The 19177-nt window shown below is 51.4% G+C and overlaps 1 protein-coding gene across 8 annotated transcripts in view; it reads right to left on the bottom strand.

The window, feature by feature from the left end:
- The window catches only part of Cacna2d2 (calcium voltage-gated channel auxiliary subunit alpha2delta 2), a 131300-nt gene that overhangs the window by 19482 nt on the left and 92641 nt on the right, over nucleotides 1–19177 (bottom strand). For all 8 annotated transcript variants that reach the window (XM_063265241.1, XM_006243735.4, XM_063265242.1 and 5 more), the window contains 3 exon segments: nucleotides 13593–13652; nucleotides 4213–4257; nucleotides 894–1035 (listed from right to left, as the gene is read on the bottom strand). In XM_063265241.1, coding sequence (XP_063121311.1) covers nucleotides 894–1035; nucleotides 4213–4257; nucleotides 13593–13652 — 247 coding nt within the window.

Raw genomic sequence — 19177 nt, 5'->3', positions numbered from 1 at the left:
CTCCCCATTTCCCCAGCATCCCGGCGCACCCTAGCCCCCACCTCCACCAAACCCAGTGGAATCTGAGGCTGCCTATAGGTAGGTGCTCACACGGTTATGTTGGAACGGGGACCTTCAGTCTACTGCTGGAGGAAATTCCTTTTTTTTGTTTTTCGGAGCTGGGGACCGAACCCAGGGCCTTGAGCTTGCTAGGCAAACGCTCTTCCACTGAGCTAAATCCCCAACCCCGGAAATTCCTAAGGAATTGGCGTAGTACATGGAGAAGATGCCCAGAGCTGAACATCAGATGAGGGGCCCCAGCAGTAGACTGAAGCTATAATGAGTCCGTTTCCCTGTTGTGCAAAACTGCCCCGCCTCTGGGACTTAGAATCTCAACCACATTTTCCTGGTCCCCCTTCACCACACTCTTGGCTATTTCAGGCTAGAAACCCATTTCCCAACTATTTCAGTTCTGTGCCGTAGAGAAGAATGGGTTAATCAGCTCTGTGTCTGTTGCCTATGGCGACTGTCCTGCTGCCCTTAATCTCTGTGTCCACCTTATGCTGGCATTTCCCAGTCCCTCCTAATAGAGTCAGAGAAGGGCAGGGATGACGAGGGGCTGACTAGGGGGAGTTCATCTCAGCAGTGAGAAGCAAGGTACACATGTATGTGTGGGACATGTGTACACGCAGGATCGAGACCATACCAGCAAAGAGGCTGTGTTTCAAGCTCTGCTGAGCATGAAGGCCTATATGTGGGTAGGTCAGAGAAATGAACACGTATGACCTTGGGTCCAGGGGACTGGCTAAAGGTAGGTGGCACTAGCTTTGCATCTCAGGGACCCGGAATGCTTGGGAAGTGGGCCCTGCGCCCATGTGGGTGGGAAGGGCTCCCCCACTAACACGCACACTTACAGCCTTTGTAGATATCTGTGGGGATCTGCACCGCCGTGTATGAATAGTTGACTTTGTTCTTGAAGTTTGGCTCCTCGATGAAGTCCAGCCTTAAGGCGCTGGTCTTGGATCCCCTCTCCATATCCTCACTCTCAGGATCATCCTGCGGAGAGCAACCCCACCCGTGCTCGTCAGGGCTGGAAAGTGGCAAGTGGGTTGGTTAGGCTTGCAGGCGAGGACAGGGAGGGCCAGAGCCCAGGGTCATCTTAAGGGCAGAGGTTATTGCAGAGACAAGGGACAGATGGAGAGGCTCCCGGGACAGGAGAACATGGCTACAGCATACCGACTCTTCACCTAGAAGGCTTCCCTGGGTGAATTTGCCTGCCCTTGTCCACCGCATCCACCATCTGTTTGCCAAATCCCAGTTAAAACCCAAACCGAAATGAGCCCTTCTCTATCTCCTTGCAAGGCAACTGTCAGTGAAGGAGGCAAACGGGCAAGCCAGTTAGGAGTGGGCTGCAGACTTCTGCCTCCAAGGACACGCCTTATGCAAGTACAGCGAAGCCCCCACGGCCTCACACCCCCACAATTCTCGCTGGGTCCCACCCTTCCCCTGTACACAGGTTCCTTTGGTACCAGACAGTCTTAGCCCCATTTGGGGGAACCATCTCCCATAACAGGGTAGTTCTAGAGAGGAGTGGGGGCTAGCACAGAGACCGAGTGACCTACAGAGGGAGGGTCCACCATGCCTGCTAGCAGCAGGACTATAAAGGCCCCCGTTGATTTTCTAAAACAAGCTGCAGCCGGCTGACAGGTGCCAATTATGGTATCTCTTGGCCAGGCAGGCTGGGCATGCGCTGTGCAACGCCCCCAACCCCCAGCCGCCTACTACCACAGGCTGATAGGAGTGGAGCTGTGGCTACAGAGACGATGCTGCAGCCCATGGCGGGGGGGAGAGCACAGGCTCCAGTGCAGGTGTGCAAGCAAGGAAGGGAGATGCTGGAGAAAGTACAGGGGAAGAAGAAAAAGCCAGACAGGGAGGCAAGGGAGACGTGTGAAGTGCTCCACACACACCCACACCGTTTCCCCCACCCAAGACCCTTTTGACTAAGCTCAGCAAAGGCTTCATTCATCCTCTCTTCCCAGTGGGTCTCCAGGGTTGCTCCTCTGCTGCTCCCTGAAGCCCAGACACGTCCCTCCTAGTGTACTTCCACCTCTTGGTTGTTGTCCAGGTCATTTCCACCGGGCCACACCCTAGGACACAGCTCTGAAGTGACCAGAGTCTATCCCTATCCATCTTCTAGGGACGGACAACAAAATTCAAGCTATTGTCCTTCATGCCCTCCAGCAGGCACACGCACCTCCTGCCCACTTTGGGAAGCTCCTGGAATGCCCTCGGGTGCTGCTGGGTAAAGCCAGAGTAGGCAGCTGCTGGCTGAGCTTACGGGCCAGAGTAGGGAACTGGCCGTCTGGGAGGCGTAAGCCACGCATGCTCCACTCGGACGGAGAGGCGTGGGAGAAGAAAGCCCCCCAAATGTCAGCGGCAGATGAAGGGCACTGAAAAAATTTAATCTTCCAACTTTCCCAACTAATGTGACATTTGGATTCCATTCTGATAAGCCTTCAGCCGGCGAACTTTTTTCCTTTTCTTCCCTCACCCCCCACCTTCTGGCTGGCAATTTAAAAGTAAATGGTCTAGAAAGATCTCTAACTGTACCTCTGGCAAAGATTAAAACAAAACAAAACAAAACAACACAACACACCAAGCAGGGGACTTGGTGTGTGCGTGCGCTGTTATTTATATCAGGCTTGGAGCTTCTGGCCTCACTGACCCTAGCCCAGGCCTGTCTAGAGCAGTGCCTCCCTACAGGGTAGTTCCAATCCCCCCTACCCCCACAGGGGCTGGGAGGCAGAGCAGCAGGCATTTGGAGCCAGGGTTGGGGTCCTGGATAGAGTTGGGGGCTACTGGAAGCAGGGAACAGTGTCCTGGTTGGGATTTGGGTACGAGGCTGTCCAGGCACCTTCTTGGTGCCAGCCAAACCCAGGAGTTCAGTGCTTTGGGCGACTGTAGTCTCCTGGTTTATATTTAATGTACTGATTGCTAAAATTACAGCCCGCTGCCGAGGGGGGTAAGGAATTAGATTCAGGGTCTAATTAAAGGTTCGCTCTTCATTTGAATTTCAGATTCCAGCTTTAATTTTAGCAACTTCTCCGGGAGCCACGGAGCTCAGCCAAGGGGAAATGCACCTGCTTGAGCCCACCCCCTCCTTCTCGGCCTCCCCCCCCTAAGGCTTCCTAGGCTAACCTAGTACAATGGCCTCCCACACAAGTATCCTTTTCAGCCTTCCCTCCTCTTGGTGTCACAGGCTACCTCTGCTTAGGACAGGAAAGCCTCCAGGCCAGAAAAGGGGATGCTGGACCTTGAGTTTTCTGTATCAGCAAGCGCAGAACAGTACTAGACACTATACCACTGCACCAGCCACCACTGTTTACAGTTAGGCTCAACCACTGTGCTTTGGAGGCAGACACGGGTAAGTTCACAGAACACTAGCTACTCCCAAGTGTTCAAACCCGCAGACACTATTGGCGTTCTCTGTGGCTCTTTGTCACCCCACAGTCATTCTTGCTGAGCCCTCTCATGATGGGGACCTCACCACCTTACAAGCTAACTCAAGCAGACCCAGGGTCATGGGATTTGGAAATAAAATGGTTTAGGTCCGGTGCTGCCACTTCTGGGAGATTATCATGGTTTATCTGAGCCCCGTCTGAAAACAGATGTAGGAACTGGGCTGCCTCTGTGTCTGAGGCCACCAGGCGATGCAGGGCCAAGCAATGATAGTGAGGCCAGGTCATGGGTCCTCTACATAGCTTGATGCAAAGTCCCCCAAATCACAGGGAAGGGAGCCTCTACTGTCCCAGGGCGGGGGGCTTAAATGTCACTGTGTCTCACTCCCATGTACCTACCTCCAGGAGGCCCTAGGGACTATTCCTCTCTTCCCTCCACTCCCATGGTGCCCAGAGAACCCCTCATACTGGGACTGAATTGCCCGATATCCAACACTTTACCACCTTGCCCAGAGAGGGAGACACAGTTTGCTCCACACTGTGCAGGGTAGCTTAGCCTATATTGGTGATGAGGACACAGCCCCGGAGGGTCAAGGACCTCTAGGGAGATGTGAACAATGACAGGCTGACCAAGCCCAATGCAGAATGGTTGAGTTCAGAAAGGTTAAGTATGGATTCGTGACACCCATTTTACAGCTGAGACCGTTGTGGCCCAGAAGGACAGGCGTGGCTCTGGCGGCTCCCTGTCCTCTACTACGAAGGTGGGGGCACTTACCAGCTCGGCGTCAGCCTTGGCGTCATAGTACATGATGTCTTCCTCCTGGTGATGAGAGAGAAGCTTTAGTGCTCATAGCTCAGGGGCTCCCAAGACGCAGCCTGGACCCCTCAGGTCTGCCAAGCCCTAGGACAGGTCTTTGGATTCCTCTAGGTCTGATTCAGTCCCTTCCTCCACCCAAAGCCACCCCCAGGAAAAACGGGGTGAGTCAGTGTGGCTGCTACCCTGCCCCCGCCACCCCAAGGCCTAGCCTCAGGTCCTTCAGTCTCTGGAAGGATGTTGTATTCCAGGTTCCCCTGACACAGTGCACCAAGGCCCTGCCCTGTGGGCCAATTGAGGGCAGGGTCAGAGCCAGCCTGGCTGCTGAGGGGCTGGCTGAGGCAGGACCAGGGAGTGAGGAAGATAGGAAATCAGAGCAGGCCTGGGAGACAGCAAAATAATGACTTCACACTGCATCTTCCAATTTCTTCTATTAAAAAGCCTGCTCATTACGGGCATGTACTTATTAATTATCTGTGATTTGTTGTGAAATGCAAAGGGGTTTACACAACAGGAGCGGGAATAAACAAAGCTGGGCCCGTATGCCTGCCCGTGGCCCTCACTCACATGTGCCTGCCTGCCCATCCTGGCCCGTGCCTGCCTGCCTGCCTGCCTGCCTGCCGCCTGGGTTCTTGGCCATCTGCACGTCATAATCACCCGTCGCCCCGGGGACCCGTAACACAAACGGGCTAATTTCATGTTTAATGATCTTTAATCAGAACCGAGTGCAGCTGATAGAGGCCGCCAGAAGGTGAGCCTGGTGTCAGCAAATGCCACTCGCCCAGAAGGGGCCGTCCCACTTTGCCCTGGTGGGCTCTAGGGCCAGGGCCACTGTCCAAGTCACTCCCCAGGTGTTCCTCAGCTGTTTTCTTTTATACTACAAGATCCTTCCGTGTTGCCCCAGGGGCTCCTTACACAGCTGGGGCTTTTCTTTGTGGCCTGATCTGTTCCCTAGGCCCTGCCCGAAAAGCAGCCAGCATAGAGGCCACACTCACTCCATGAGGGTTGGAAGTCACATAGGCTACCCTGCCCAACGGAGGCCTAGCCAGAACATACTATGTGACCTTATGGTTCCATTACACTTTTTGAGCCTCCCTATGCCTCCAGGGGAGGGTTTGGCCAGATGCTATGTCTGTGGCCAGTGATTTTAGTTGGTCAGTATTTAAGAATGTTTAAGGTGGGGCTGGAGAGATGGCTCAGCAGTTAAGAGCACTGACTGCTCTCCCAGAGGTCCTGAGTTCAATGCCCAGCAACCACATGGTGGCTCACAACCATCTGTAATGGGATCTGATGCCCTCTTCTGGTGTGTCTGAAGACAGCTTACGGTGTACTCACATACATAAAATAAATAAATTAAAGAAAAAAAAAAGAATGTTTAAGGTGATAGTCTCATGTTGCCTTCTTCAGGAGTTCCGGGGTTACGGACAGGCTACTGGCTGGACACACTGATTTAAGTCAAGCATTCTGGATCAGTGACTGAATGCCTGGTACAGTGCTGATATCTCAAGAGATGTCTACCATGTGTGACACTTTTGGTGACTCAAATATACAGAGACAAGAGGGCAGGGACAAAGAAGAAGGCTTTATATCCAGGATTTGACCTGCCTTCCCCACTCATCTCCAGCCTCATCCAGACTTGCCACCCATCCACCCATCTAGGAGGCCCGGGTAGGGGGCTGGGGCAGAGCCCAGGTTCCAGGGGGCTCAGCCTTTCCCTATGCCTGGCTCACACAGAAGCACGTAATGAAAGCTGACATTACATCAAACACAATAAGGAGTTTCGGTTGATGAAGATCATTCCTGAACACACAAACCCATTAAACTGAGGGGGAAAAAATATCAATTCAACACACTCGCAGGCGAAAAGAAAATGTGATTTGTTATCTAAAAGGGGGTTATAAACACGGCTCTGATGCTCTTTCCCACCGTAATGAAAACAGGCGGGCGCAGTGGGAGGACTGCAGATTACGACCTGGGGCTTCACTTGCCAACTTTTGAGGCAAAGCTCCTGCAAGGACAGGAAAGGGCGTGGGTGGGTGGGGGCTGGCCATTGTCAGGCTGTGGAAGGGGGTCCATCTGTACCCTAGTCATCCTTGAAGTGCCTCCTTACTCACTCTGGCCGTCTCTTCAGCAGTTCCCACATTTCTGTTTATTATTATTATTATTTTTTTTGCTGTTTCACAGTCTCAAGATATAATGTTGGTAGCATAAGAGATAAAGGGAAATAGCATATGAGATTGTTGGGTTCCTATGGGTGGGGCCCAGGTCTCTGTATTCTTCCTGCCCCTTGCCTTGGCTGGCAGCCTTGGCAAGGTCGCATGTGAAAACACACAGTACACACAGCTGTGATTTCTATTCGAGATGCGATATGGGGCTGAGAGAGGCAGGTCGAGCCATCACAGTGTGTGGGAGCAGGTCTCTGGGAAGGAAAGCTGGCATCTGCTTTTACCTGAGTAGCACCAGAATGTTGGCTTCCGTGACTCATGTCCTGAATTAAACAAGGAGGCAGACTATCTCGTGAGTGAGCACAGGAGCCTTGAAGAAGAGGCTGTGACTCAAGTTTTGATGAGCACCTCTCAGCGAGTAAATACAGGCTGAGTAAGCTGGATGTGGTGGCCCTTTAGTCCCTGCAATTGGGAGGCAGAGGCAGGTGGCTCTCTGTGAATTTGAGGCTATCCTGGTCTACGTAGTGAGTTCTGAGATAGCCAGAGCTACATAGTGAGACCCTATCTTAGGGTGAAATAGAAACAAAGACATAAAAACCAAAGGCACCAGCCAGATAGATTTGCCCCAGTAGGCCTATGAGGATTTCCAGGATCCACCCCCACGTTCTTGATCAGGCAACATAAGATCATGAAGCCTCCGTGAGCTTTGCGTCCAGGAGTCTGACATCCACCATCAAATTTAGAATCAGAAAGAGAACAGAGAACATCAGAACTGGAGGCCAAGGCCACAGCTCACACGAGGGGTTGAGTGTGGGAAGGACCCTTGGATGACACAAGAGAGGTGACATCAGTGTTGAAAGCATGTCCTGATGACTTTATCTATTCCCCCCTTTTCGGGGGTCTTTTGCTCAAGCTTGGCAAAAGGTGGGTAACTCCCACATATGATCCCTCCAGGAACCTGAATACACAGGCGGCTGGCGAAGGGCTGGACCCAGTGTGTACGGGAGTGTGTAGCACATTCGCTCCTTCGTAGGAGCCGAGCCTGAAAGGACGTGAAGCATATTTGAAGTTGTGGAGCAGGAGAGTGAGGAAGAGTCCAGGATGCATGAGGTGGAGGGCTGTCATTTAGTGTTTTGCAAGGCAGCTGCCAAGGCTGCCCAGACATGACTGTCACCTGCCTACCAGCCCCTGTGCAGAGTCCAGGCAGCCACTCAGCCACCCCAGTGAGGTCGTGTGGCCTTCCTTCCAGGACATACTGCCAGCTCAGTTCGACCGAAAAGGATATTTTTTCCTGAGAGCCGTCTGTTGTTGGCTTGACAGAGACAGGTGGTGAGCCCTATGGCTGGGTTGGACCCTCGGGCCAGGGGGGCCGCCTGTCTTGTCCACCTGGCTCTTCAGGCCTTACTCCTGGCTTCACAGGTCTCCCTCTAAATTCTGTAGCTAGGGTTACCTCCCCCATCAGACAGGAAGGGCCACTACCTCCACCAGACTCCAAGGTCTCCTACTGTAGGTTGAGACAGAGGGTTTGTCGTCTCTCCCCTCTCTCCCCAACCCATGCCCTGGCCCAAATCCTCCCTGGTGGTGGCTTAGGTGGCAAACAATGCTGGCTCAGTGTGATGTTGGCACCGGGCATAGTCCGGCAGGTGGCCCATCTTCATCTAATGTTAAGTGTTATGGGTACCCGACCACCTGCTGCCCATCTGTGTAGAGCCAGGGGAGGTGCTGTCTATAGATCAGTGTCACGGTCTCTCTAGTATTCCCAAGTCTAGGCTGTGGCTACTGGTTTCCTGGCCCTGCCAGGATCAAATGAGTATAGGCATGGCCTAGAATTAGAGAGTGTTTTATCCCCTCCCTCTTCCCTGTCATTTATTGATGGTATCTCAGCTCTGATCTTGTGGATTCAAGGGTTCCCTAAGTCCCTGGCTGGTGCCATTGGTATGTATGTGTGTGTATATACAAATATACCACAATTATCTGTTCCCTGCTCTGTACTGTCCACACTGGGTAACACACACCTTACTAACAATGCAGTGAATTCCTGTCTAGTTCCATGAGCCCAGTACTCTGTGCCCACAACTTCTGGATAACATGTCCCCCAGAAGGAAGAGTCTGGTCACTTTGCCACCAGAGCACTGGACTGGGGACAAGGTCAGGTGATAGATGGCACTGACACAGGTCTGGCTGCCCCTGATCTGAAGGAGTCATGACTGAGGCAGACAAACAGGACACTGGCCAGGGTATGTCTATGATATAGAGTTTCAAAAGGAGGTGCTGTGGGGGGACCAGCCCCCAGGCTGGGGCTGGAAAGGGGAATCCTGGGCTTTGCCTTATGAATTAGGGGACAAGAATGTCCCTGTGAGAAGCCTGGGCCTGGGAAGGGACTTGAGCTTGAGGCTGGGATTGCGACATGGGTCAGTTGTCCCTCCTGAGCACAGAGGAGGAAGGTGACTCCCTGTTCACTTTCTCAAGGTCACTGGATTTCAGGGTGGACTTTATGCTTGCAAGGGACAACCCACATCCTTTCCCCAGCCACGTTTGCTGCATGGCCTGTCATGGACAGGCCCTGCCAACTCTCCCTAGCAGTGCTGGCTGGCAGGTGGGCTAATGGGCCACCATTAGCACTAATGCCTTTCAGCCTGGCAGTCGCAGCAGCAGCAGTAGCAGTAGCAGATCTTCACGGGAACAGCAGTGACCTTGCAGTTTGGAAGAAACAGGTGACCACAGGCCTTACTCCTGGGGATCTGAGGCATGCGCACTGATGGGCTGATCAGCACAGGGAAGAGGGCACTGAGCGAACAAGGCCCTGTTCTCCCAGTGGCCAGTGCAGCCTGTGGCCACAACCACATCTGTAGCAGCTCAGGTTAAGCAGGAGGGTGGTTAGCCAGAGCCCATTTCTGCTTCAGCGGAGGGCAGTTACAAGCAAGGCAGGCATGGACAGAGATGTTTCGTAAATCACTGGCTCAGCACCCGTGCAGCCTGGTGAACACACCTCAGAGGCCATGCTAAGCTGATAGGTAGCACAATGTCAGCTAGCCAATGGGGCAAAGGATCCCTTGCTTGTGTCCCAGTCATATAGAAGTGGGTTTTTGAGCAGCATCTCTCAGTGCCCTTGGATCCCCCTAAGCTCCAGCATTCTCTCAGACATCCCCGGTGCCTACCCTGGCCCAGAATAAGTGTTGAGACCCATGGACCAGGGGCCTGGCAGAGGATAGCACTGGGAAATACAGGTGTTTCCTTCTTATGAAGAACCTGGAGGAGGAATAGGTTTCGTGCTATGGTAGCCTCTTTGTCTCCCTGTCTGGGGCTTGAACTGGGAGGGAAAGAAAACCAAAGGGAGGGCAGGGCCTGTGTTTATTTCTCAACTCCTGCCCTGCTCAACAGGCTTGCTCATGGGAGAAAACAAGCTGACAGTCAGGGGAACAAAATGAGGAAACTGAGGAGAAGTTGAGGGTCTCAGACACTCTGAGGACAGAGTGAATGGTGGGCTGAGAAGAGATAATAGCTTAAGGTGAACTTTCTAGGAGGAATGAAGGGGATTCCAAGCAGAGGTCAGGAGAAACCAAGGCCCAGGCACAGGAAGGGTGGTGAAGCATGAGAGGAGGAACAAGGCTGTGGAAGGAAGCAGGGAGTGGGCAGATGCGTGGCCTGAGTGTAGCAGGGAGGGGCAGGGGAACTGTGAAGTGGGGTTGTCTGGGTGTGGCAGCACAGTCTGAGTGTCAAGTAAGAGCCTCTGTCTACCTATCTATCAACTTATCTACTACCGATCTGTCTGTCTGTCTAGCTACTTACCTCTCTTCCTGTCTATCTACCTGGTTATCTACCTTTCTTTCTCTCTCTCTCTTTTTTTTTTGAAACAGGGTTTCTCTGTGCAGCACTGGCTGTTTTGGAACTTGCTCTGTAGAAGAGGCTGGCCTTGAACTCAGAGATCTGCCTGCCTCTATCTTCCAAGTGCTGGGATTAAAGGTGTGCACCACCCCCACCTGCTATCTTCTTTCTTTCTCTCTTTTTACTTTTTAAAAAAGATTTATTTATTTATTTATTCTTTATTATGTATATAATAATATACATAATATATAGCATTCTGCCTGCCTATGTGACTGCAGGCCAGAAGAGGGCATTCGATCTCATTACAGATGGTTGTGAGCCACCATGTAGTTGCTGGGACTTGAACTCAGGACCTCTGGAAGAATAGCCAGTGCTCTTAACTTCTGAGCCATCTCTCCAATCCCCATCTCTTTTTACTTTCAAATGTATAAGTGTTTTGCCTGCATGTATGTCTGTGTACCACATGAATGCCTGTGATGCCCATGGAGACCAGAAGAGGGCACTGGACCTTCTAGAACTGGAGACGGTTGTTTGCTGCCATGTTCTGAAAATTGAATCTGGATCCTCTGAAAGAGTAGTCAGTGCTCTATTACAGTGCATGTGCATGTATACCCCTGTGTTTCTGTGTATGTATTTGTGTTTGCATGGATGTGTATGTTCTGTGTTTGTGTGTATGTGTGTGTTTATATTTGTGTGTATGTGTATGTTCTGTGTGTGTGTATTTGTATTTGTGTGTATGTTTCTGTATTTGCATTTGTGTTTGTGTGTGTGTATGTGAATGTTCTGTGTGTGTGTATTTGTGTGTATGTTTCTGTGTTTGCGTGTGTGTGTATGTGTATGTTTTTGTGTTTGCATGTGTGTGTGTATGTGTATGTTCTGTGTGTGTATTTGTATTTGTGTGTATGTGTATGTTTCTCTGTGTGTGTGTGTTTCTGTGTTTGTAGTACTCATGCTGTAAGGCAGGTGTGGAGGCCAGAGGACAACTGTATAGAGCCACCTCTCCCTTTCTATTTTAATGTGGGTTCCTGGTATGACAGAGGTTGCAAGTGCCTTTACCCACTGAGGCATCTCTCTACCCACCCATCTCCATTTTTGAGACAAGGGTCTCATGTAGCCCAGGCTGGCCTTGAACCTGCTATGTAGCTGAGGCTGGCTCATTATTCTCTTACTTCCATTTCCTGAGAGCTGTCACTACAGACTTCCAGAACCATGACTGAGGAGGGACTGTGATGGAGTAGGGTAAGAAAAGGGTTTCTCGGGCTGGAGAGATGCCTCGGTGGTTAAGAGCACTGACTGCTCTTCCAGAGGTCCTGAGTTCAAATCCCAGCAACCACATGGTGGCTCACAACCATCTGTAATGAGATCTGATGCCCTCTTCTGGTGTGTCTGAAGACAGCTACAGTGTACTCATATGCATAAAATAAATAAATCTTTAAAAAAAACATGAATTAAAAAAAAAAAAAAGAAAAGGGTTTCTCTTGGTCCTAGGGAGTCCACTTAGTTTAGGGGGTGGGAGCCGGTAACTATTTTACTTGTTCATTGAAAACATCATCTTGGGCTAGGGGCATGGTTCATTCGTAGAGTTTGTCCAGCATGCTCAAGATGCTGGTTTTTGTGAAAGAGTGAAATAGAGAGGAAAGAGAAATAAATTAGCCGTTGTTCCCAGCTCCATGCACCTGTTTAGCTCCTCCCACCTAACCTGTGGTGAAAGAGGCTACTGTGAAGGCAAGGCAAAGACAGGGGAGGGAGTCTGGGGAGACAGAGCATGGGGAGCAGGTTCAGGGGGCTGGATCACAGGGGAATGGTTGGTAACAGCTGTAGATCTCTGTTGCCCATAGGCGACCTCAGCAAGTGGAGCTCACGACCCCAGCGGCTTTCTGGGGCACACAGATCTACACCAGCTTGGCTGAGAGCCAGAAGGAGTCAAGATATGTCTCACCTCCATCATATATAGTAGTTCCTAAATCCTGGGGCCAGCTCTTTTTTTTTTTTTAAAGATTTATTTATTTATTATATATAAGTACACTGCAGCTGTCTTCAGACACACCAGAAGAGGGCATCTGATATCATTACAGATGGTTGTGAGCCACCATGTGGTTGCTGGGATTTGAACTCAGGACCTCAGGAAGAGCAGTCAGCGCTCTTAACCACTGAACCATCTCTCCAGCCCCCCTGGGGCCAGCTCTTGATGCTTCCCTCTGCCTCTCCTCTAGCAAGGAGACTACTGGGAGTCATGGCCCAGACCCACAGAGCCCATTAATTGGTCTGGTTGCTGAGGGCTCCATGGCCCCTGGTTCCAAGGCTTCCCTGAGTCTGGGAACAGTCTTGTCTTAGACACTAGCCCAGCAGGAGGGGTCAGGAGTGTACAGCTCCAGCCTGGCTGGTATGGCTGCTCTGTTTTGCCCGATTCTCTGGGCCCTACAGTGCCCTGCACTTGGCTTCAAGGTGTTTGAGCCTTCTGGATTTTCACTACAAAAGGAAAGGCATGATGACTTCAGCAGGCCGGTCCCTGGGGCCCAGCCAGAGGACATCCTAGGAAGACAGACTGCTGCTCACAATCAAGAGGAGGACACAGGGGGTTGGGGATTTAGCTCAGGGGTAGAGCGCTTGCCTAGCAAGAGCAAGGCCCTGGGTTCGATCCCCAGCTCCGAAAAAAAGAAAGAAAAAAAAAGAGGAGGACACAGACAATGCTCTGTCCTAGGGCCTCTCTTAGGTCAGGATGTTAATGTCTTAGACGAGTCCTGGTGTCAAGAGGCAACTATGACCCTGTGACTCTCTAAGACTCATGGGATCATGGGATCTTCTTGGGAAATGGCCATTTTAGCAAAGCTTCCGAACCCAGGGCCTTGTGCTTGCTAGGCAAGCGTTCTACCACTGAGCTAAATCCCCAACCCCTAGCAAAGCTTTTCTACTCATGAGCCACCCCAAGACTACTCTGGGCTTATTTCTACATTGCATTCCCTAACACTGAGGGAGAGCTGGCTTTTTTTTTTTTTTTTTTTTTTTTGCTGAGGGTTTGACGAAGGATTCTGTACTCCATCAGTGCCCTTCTAGAGTGTGTGCAGCACACACTGCTTCCTCTGAACACCATCCTAGCTCAGGTATCAAGCCTTGGGTGCTTGGAGGGTGGAATGTATTTTGGTTTTTTTAATTACATTTGTTTGTTTGTTTATTGTGTGTGTCTGTATGCACAAATGCCACAGTGCATGTATGGAGGTCAGAGGGCCACATGTGGGAGTGGGTCTTCTCCTCTTACCAAGTGGGTCCTGGGTATTGATGTCACTAGGCTAGAGGCAACCACCTTTATCCACTGAGCCATCTTGCTGGTCCGACATACGCCATGGCCCTTACCTTGATGTTGTCTTGCCAGCGGTGGGCTTTCTGGAAATTCTCTGCAGCGTCAGCCAGTCTCTGAGGGACAGAGCACATAGAAGTCAGAGGCTGAGGTAAGCTGACTGCCCCATGTCTACCCCAAATCCTTCTCCATGCTCCATCCTTCCCAGGACCAACCAGGCTGACTCAGGACCTCCCTCTTCCTCGTGTCATCAGAGCCTCAAAAATCCTAGATAGGGCTCAGCTTGTAGGAGGGACACTTCACTAAGTACAACCGGGTCCCTACAGGAGACAGGAGGCCTGCCTGCCTGACAGTCTAAGAGGCTTTTCCACAGGATTCTCAACACTGACTCTGCAGTCCTTCTAGAAGGTAGGATAGACATCCCTCCTGCCCAAGCTTCAGGGCCACCTTCTGTCCTCCCTCCCAGGGTGTGTGACACCTACAAGTTATTGAGTGTCTCATCATGTAACTGTGCCTTGACCAGGCACTATTCACTTCTATTCATTCAGACTCACTGTCCTCTCCCAGGCTTCCTGAGGCCCTTCCCACAGGGCTCCCAGATCTCCACTCAGAGCCTTTCTTAGACTTTAGTGCTACTTTTAGTGACCTTTGACCATGGAGCCCAGTCCTGAGGGCTTAGTGCCAGACTTTTCTGAGATGTGGGCATGTGACAGACCCAGCCAGCCCTGCTTCTTACAGTGTGTGTGTGTGTGTGTGTGTGTGTGTGTGTGTGTGTGTGTGTGTGTGTGTGTGTTGCAATATATAGGCAGGGAGCTTCACCAGGGCAGGAGTAGCTAAGGCTCAGTTTTACTAGTTTTGGGAACATCACAAAAGCTTACGGTGAAGGCCCTTGGACCTGGCCACCCTCTGGGCTTAAACCTGAAACTCTCATGGATTCTGTGTTCAGGAAGGGCTCCAAGGATGAAACCTTCTCAAGAATTCAGTGCTGTTTTGAGAACTGCAGTGTGTGATGGTTTGTATATTCTCATTCTCGGCTCAGGGAGTGGCCCTCTTTGAAGGTGTGGCCCTGTTGGAGTAGGTGTGTCACTGTGGGTGTGGGCTAGAAGACCCTCATCCTAGCTGCCTGGAAGTCAGTATTCTGCTAGCAGCCTTCAGATGAAGATGTAGAACTCAGTTCCTCCTGTGCATGCCTGACTGGATGCTGCCATATTCCCACCTTGACGATAATGGACTAGATCTCTGAACCTGTAAGCCAACCCCAAGGAAATGTTGTCCTTGTAAGAGTTGCCTTGGTCATGGTGTCTGTCCACAGCAGTAAAACCCTAAGACACAGTCATAACCACCACCAGGAACTGGAGTCCAGCTGGTGGGGTGGACACTGCATGCCAAGCCCTTCCTCTGGCCAGTGACACATGTGGACACTGCAAATTCTCCGGCAAGGATGTACCAGACTTGGGACAGTGAGCAACTTGCTTAGGATGCACAGTGAGCCTGGGTTAACCTGGAGCCCTAGCCCAGCCTCCACTATCACATTCACCTTGCTTAGCCCATGGGGTCTCAAGACCAGTCCTTCACAGGGCTCCCTATACCTAGTGTTCCTCGTTTTGGCCCCATCCATCCCATGTCCTGACTCAAGGTTTCCCACTTGAATTAGAAGACCCCAGTGTCTTGGGTATTCAGGACAACTCATCCTTGCCCATCAGTCCTGTGTGTAGGTCCCAGAGAAGAGGGTCTAATAAAGCTTAAAGAGGCCTACTTCCCTGGGTTGATCTTCAGTCTACCCAAGTTGCCATGTGTCCTCCTGTAACAGGCTCTCTTTTTGTTCCATGGGAGTGAGTGTATGTACATGGAATATATGTGCATGTATGTGACTTTAATTAGGCAGGGTTTCTCGCTGAACACAAGGCTTGTGGATGTGTGGGTCTTGCTAGCCAGCTTGTCCAGGGATCCCATCCTCACCTCCTGAGTGCTGGGAGTACAGGCTGGCTCCCACACCCACCCAGCTTTTATGTGGCTTGAACCTGTGTGTTAATCCTGGGAATTGAACTCTGTTCCTTACACTTGGGTGGCAAATGTTTATACACTAAGCCATCTCCTCAGCCCTGGTATAAACCTTCTTCTCTTGAAACGTCTGCTGCCTGCCTTCCGCATTGCCATCACTCAAATGACTGCTATCCACTGCCCTACTCAGGTGGTCCTGCCCCACACATTGAGTCTTTCTGAATTCACTTCACTCTGAAGACCTGGAGCCTTATCTCAGAGTGTGGATCTGATAATTTGAATGTCACTAGCCCTCATGCCCTTCATCTGAAAGGCTTCTGAGGCTTTGCCAGACTCCTTTTTCTTCTTCTTTTCTTTCTCCCAAATCCTGGATCCCCTTTTTGGCTTGAATCCTTAGAATGGATGAGACCTGCAAACTCACAATCCTGCAGTACCTTTCTGTGAAGGTATGTGTGACATTTTAAGTGGGTTGGGCTGGAGAGATGAATAGCTCATTGGTTAAGAGCACTGACTATTCTTCCAGAGGTCCTGAGTTCAATTCCCAACAACCACATGGTGGCTCGGCTCACAACCATCTGTAATGGAATCCGATGCATCATCTGGTGTATCTGAAGACAGCTACAGTGTACCCATAAAATAAATAGTATTTTTTAAAAAGTGGGCATCACATTGCACCACACCACATGTAAAGCTCTATACTTGGGCTCAAAGATCCACAAAATCCAGGGAGGTAGCCCCTGATGGTACACCTCAGAACAGGAGCCTCGACAATCACTGCATCTCCCTTTCTCTTATCTAGTGGACTTCTATCTTCCCTGGGGTCCCAGATGTACCTCAGAGTGGGACTTGAGGCTATTTGGGGGCCCTGTAGAGGCCCCTGCCTTTCATAAGTGCCGTGTCTAAGGCAATGTGGGAACCAGACTAAGGCTTCTTAGTATAGAAGAGAAGGAGAGAAAATGGGGCTGCAGACCCCACACTGAACCATGGCTCTAAAGAATCTGCTCCCTTATGCTTCTACTTGTGGCCAGTGTGTGTGTGTGTGTGTGTGTGTGTGTGTGTGTGTGTGTGTGTGTGTGCGCGCGTGCGCGCGCGCGCGCATGCGCTTATGTGCTTACTCTTTCACACTCTTAGCACACAGCTTTGACCCTAGGACTGACTCATGGGTCCCAAGAATATGGGAATCCTCAGACTTCATAACCTAGTGGACAAGGTAAGGGAGCACCCTGGAGGGAGGGTTCAGTCCTTGGTCTCCTTAAGCTCACAGAGTCCCCTGGGCTCAAAGGCCTGGGTCAGCCCGCTGAGTCGTGAATAACGGAGTTGCAATAGCCACAGCAGAAGGATTACTTTTAATCCTCAGTAACGATCAAGCCATTATTATTTTTTCGGTGTTACAGATCAATCAGTCCATCCCCGGGCGCTGGACGTGTGGAAACTGCTAAATAGGCAGGTCTAGTGGTGTGGGAAGGGAGGGCCAGGCAGTGGGATAGGGTGAAGTGGGCAGGCCCCTGCTGCTCAAGGTCCCATCAGGCCTGAGAGTGAGGAGGTGAGGGGTAGGGGGACAACCCCGAAGCCCTGGCCTGCGTTCAACATAGTTTCCTCCAGCAGTGGTTTCACGTCTCTGGCCATCCAGATCTTTCTGTGAACTACAGGAAGTAACTGATCCACATGGAGGGTAAGCAGGCTCTCCGCAGCCCCATTTCTCCAACCCCAGCAGCCCTCGTAGGTAGCCTGTCCATGGGGGTTTTTCTTGCAGGCTCTTGTCCACTTGAGAACTTTCCTCTCGTATCTGCTCCTCTGCCTGATTAGCTGCCTTCTCTGGAAGTTTCCTTTAGCCCTTGTCCAGCCTGTGGGCTTCCTGCTGTCTCCACTAGGTGGGCACATCCTTGTGTATATGTGGGGCTATAAGCTTAGCACCCTCTGCCCTTGTCCTCACTCTTTACAAAGCCCACAACAGTCAGGCCTGTTTTGGGGTATCAATGGTCCTCCCTGCCTCCCAAGACTTACCTTCCTCCCACCTCTCTAGTTCCTTTGTGATGGACCACAGAAAGGCAGGCTACTCTGGGCCAAGCTGGAGCCTCAGTTTTGTCCTGTCCCCAGGGTATCTGCTGTGTATGAGAGACCCATTCTGTTCTGGGCCCTGAGCTTAGCCTGGTCCCTGAGTGACAGTCCTCTGGGAGTGACTCCCTTTTCAGACTCGGGCTGTGCTCTTGGAGTTGCCCTTAGTCCTCCTGCTACCAGGACTCTGCTGCTCCCCCTTCATGTACTTCTGACCCCCTCACCCATGACAAATCCTTACTCCTTCTGGGCACCAGAAGATGTTTCCTTATGACACCCAGGGAACCTTCCTTATGCCTGTCATCTTGATCTCTGAGCTCAGTGAGGGACAGTACCTGGTTGCTATTAAATTTAGGGTAACTCAGATCCTAGCATATAGTGGGTATATAGTAAACATTGTTCAATCAAGGCCAGATCATCTCTGGATCTGTATAGGGGTCTGGGCTTGAGCCCTGTCCAATCAGGGCTGGGATCCCAGGTCTGTGGTTTGGCCTCTCGGGACTTCTTTTCCTTACCCCACCCCACAGGGTAATGGCCTAGGGACCATACTGCTGCTGTGAAGTTGTTGATGGTGTCTTGCCTGGCTTGCAGTGTCCCCACCATGGTCAGCATTGGAGGGAACCACAGTGGGATTCTGAGGAGGGCTGTTCACAGCCAAGTCCATCATGATAACAGCAGGCATTTCAGAGGCAATTATCAGAGAGTTTCACTTAACAATCAATTTCCCTCAGCTCTGGGAGCCATTCTTACAAGAAAAGGCAAGAAAGAAGGGGACAGGCTGTGCGCTGGGCTGGGGACAATACTCTCCTGGGGAGTAGTGGGCCACTGGTACCTTCAAATTTCAGTAAGTTAAATGTCCTTAGCTTAGGGGGACTGAGACAGACGATGGTGTGAGATAAGTGACCCAGGCTGTGGACAATACCTGGAGGGTCAGAGTCCCTACATCCTGGGCTGGGCTGGGCTTGGGTGTAGTGGGGAGGCAAGAGCCCTCAGGTGGGCCACCCTCTTAAAAACCCTGTGCTTTCCCACAGCACCCCACTTGTTGTCTTTTATATCCTCTTTCACCCAGGAGCCCCTCAACCCAGAGCTGATGGCAGCAGGCCCTGGAAGCAACTGCCCACAGGACAGGACTTGTTCAATTGTGTAGCCTAGAGGGAAAGGTTTTAGAGAGTTTTGGGTTTTAATTAGTTACAGCTACTGCTGCTTCCGAGAGGATATGAGAAGCTTAGAGTGGAAGGCCCTGAACTTGGGATGAACAGGATGTTGAGCTCTGGGGTCCAGGGCGTGGGATGAGCCAGGTGGGAGCTGTGGTGGAGAGGGAGCTCTGGGGTAGAGGCCAGGGCCAGTAAGTCCAGAGCAGAGCGGCAAACCAGATAGATGCTCTGAGAAACCAGAGGAGGGCTGTCAGAGTGTTTACAGGCTCAGCCTGGCTAGCATTAGACATGCCCCGCACCTTCCTAGGCTGAGGCTTCCCAGACCAATGCAGTTTATACGCCAGATGGAGGATTGTGGGGTGCCTCAGACAGGATCCTTTTGTAGCTGAGGGGACTGAGGCAGAGTATTAGTGCCACTGTCACAGCCCCCT

This window comes from Rattus norvegicus, chromosome 8 (assembly GCF_036323735.1).
Source record: "Rattus norvegicus strain BN/NHsdMcwi chromosome 8, GRCr8, whole genome shotgun sequence".
In the NCBI taxonomy this organism is placed as follows: Eukaryota; Metazoa; Chordata; class Mammalia; order Rodentia; family Muridae; genus Rattus; species Rattus norvegicus.
This window is presented reverse-complemented; position numbering and strand designations above follow the sequence as displayed.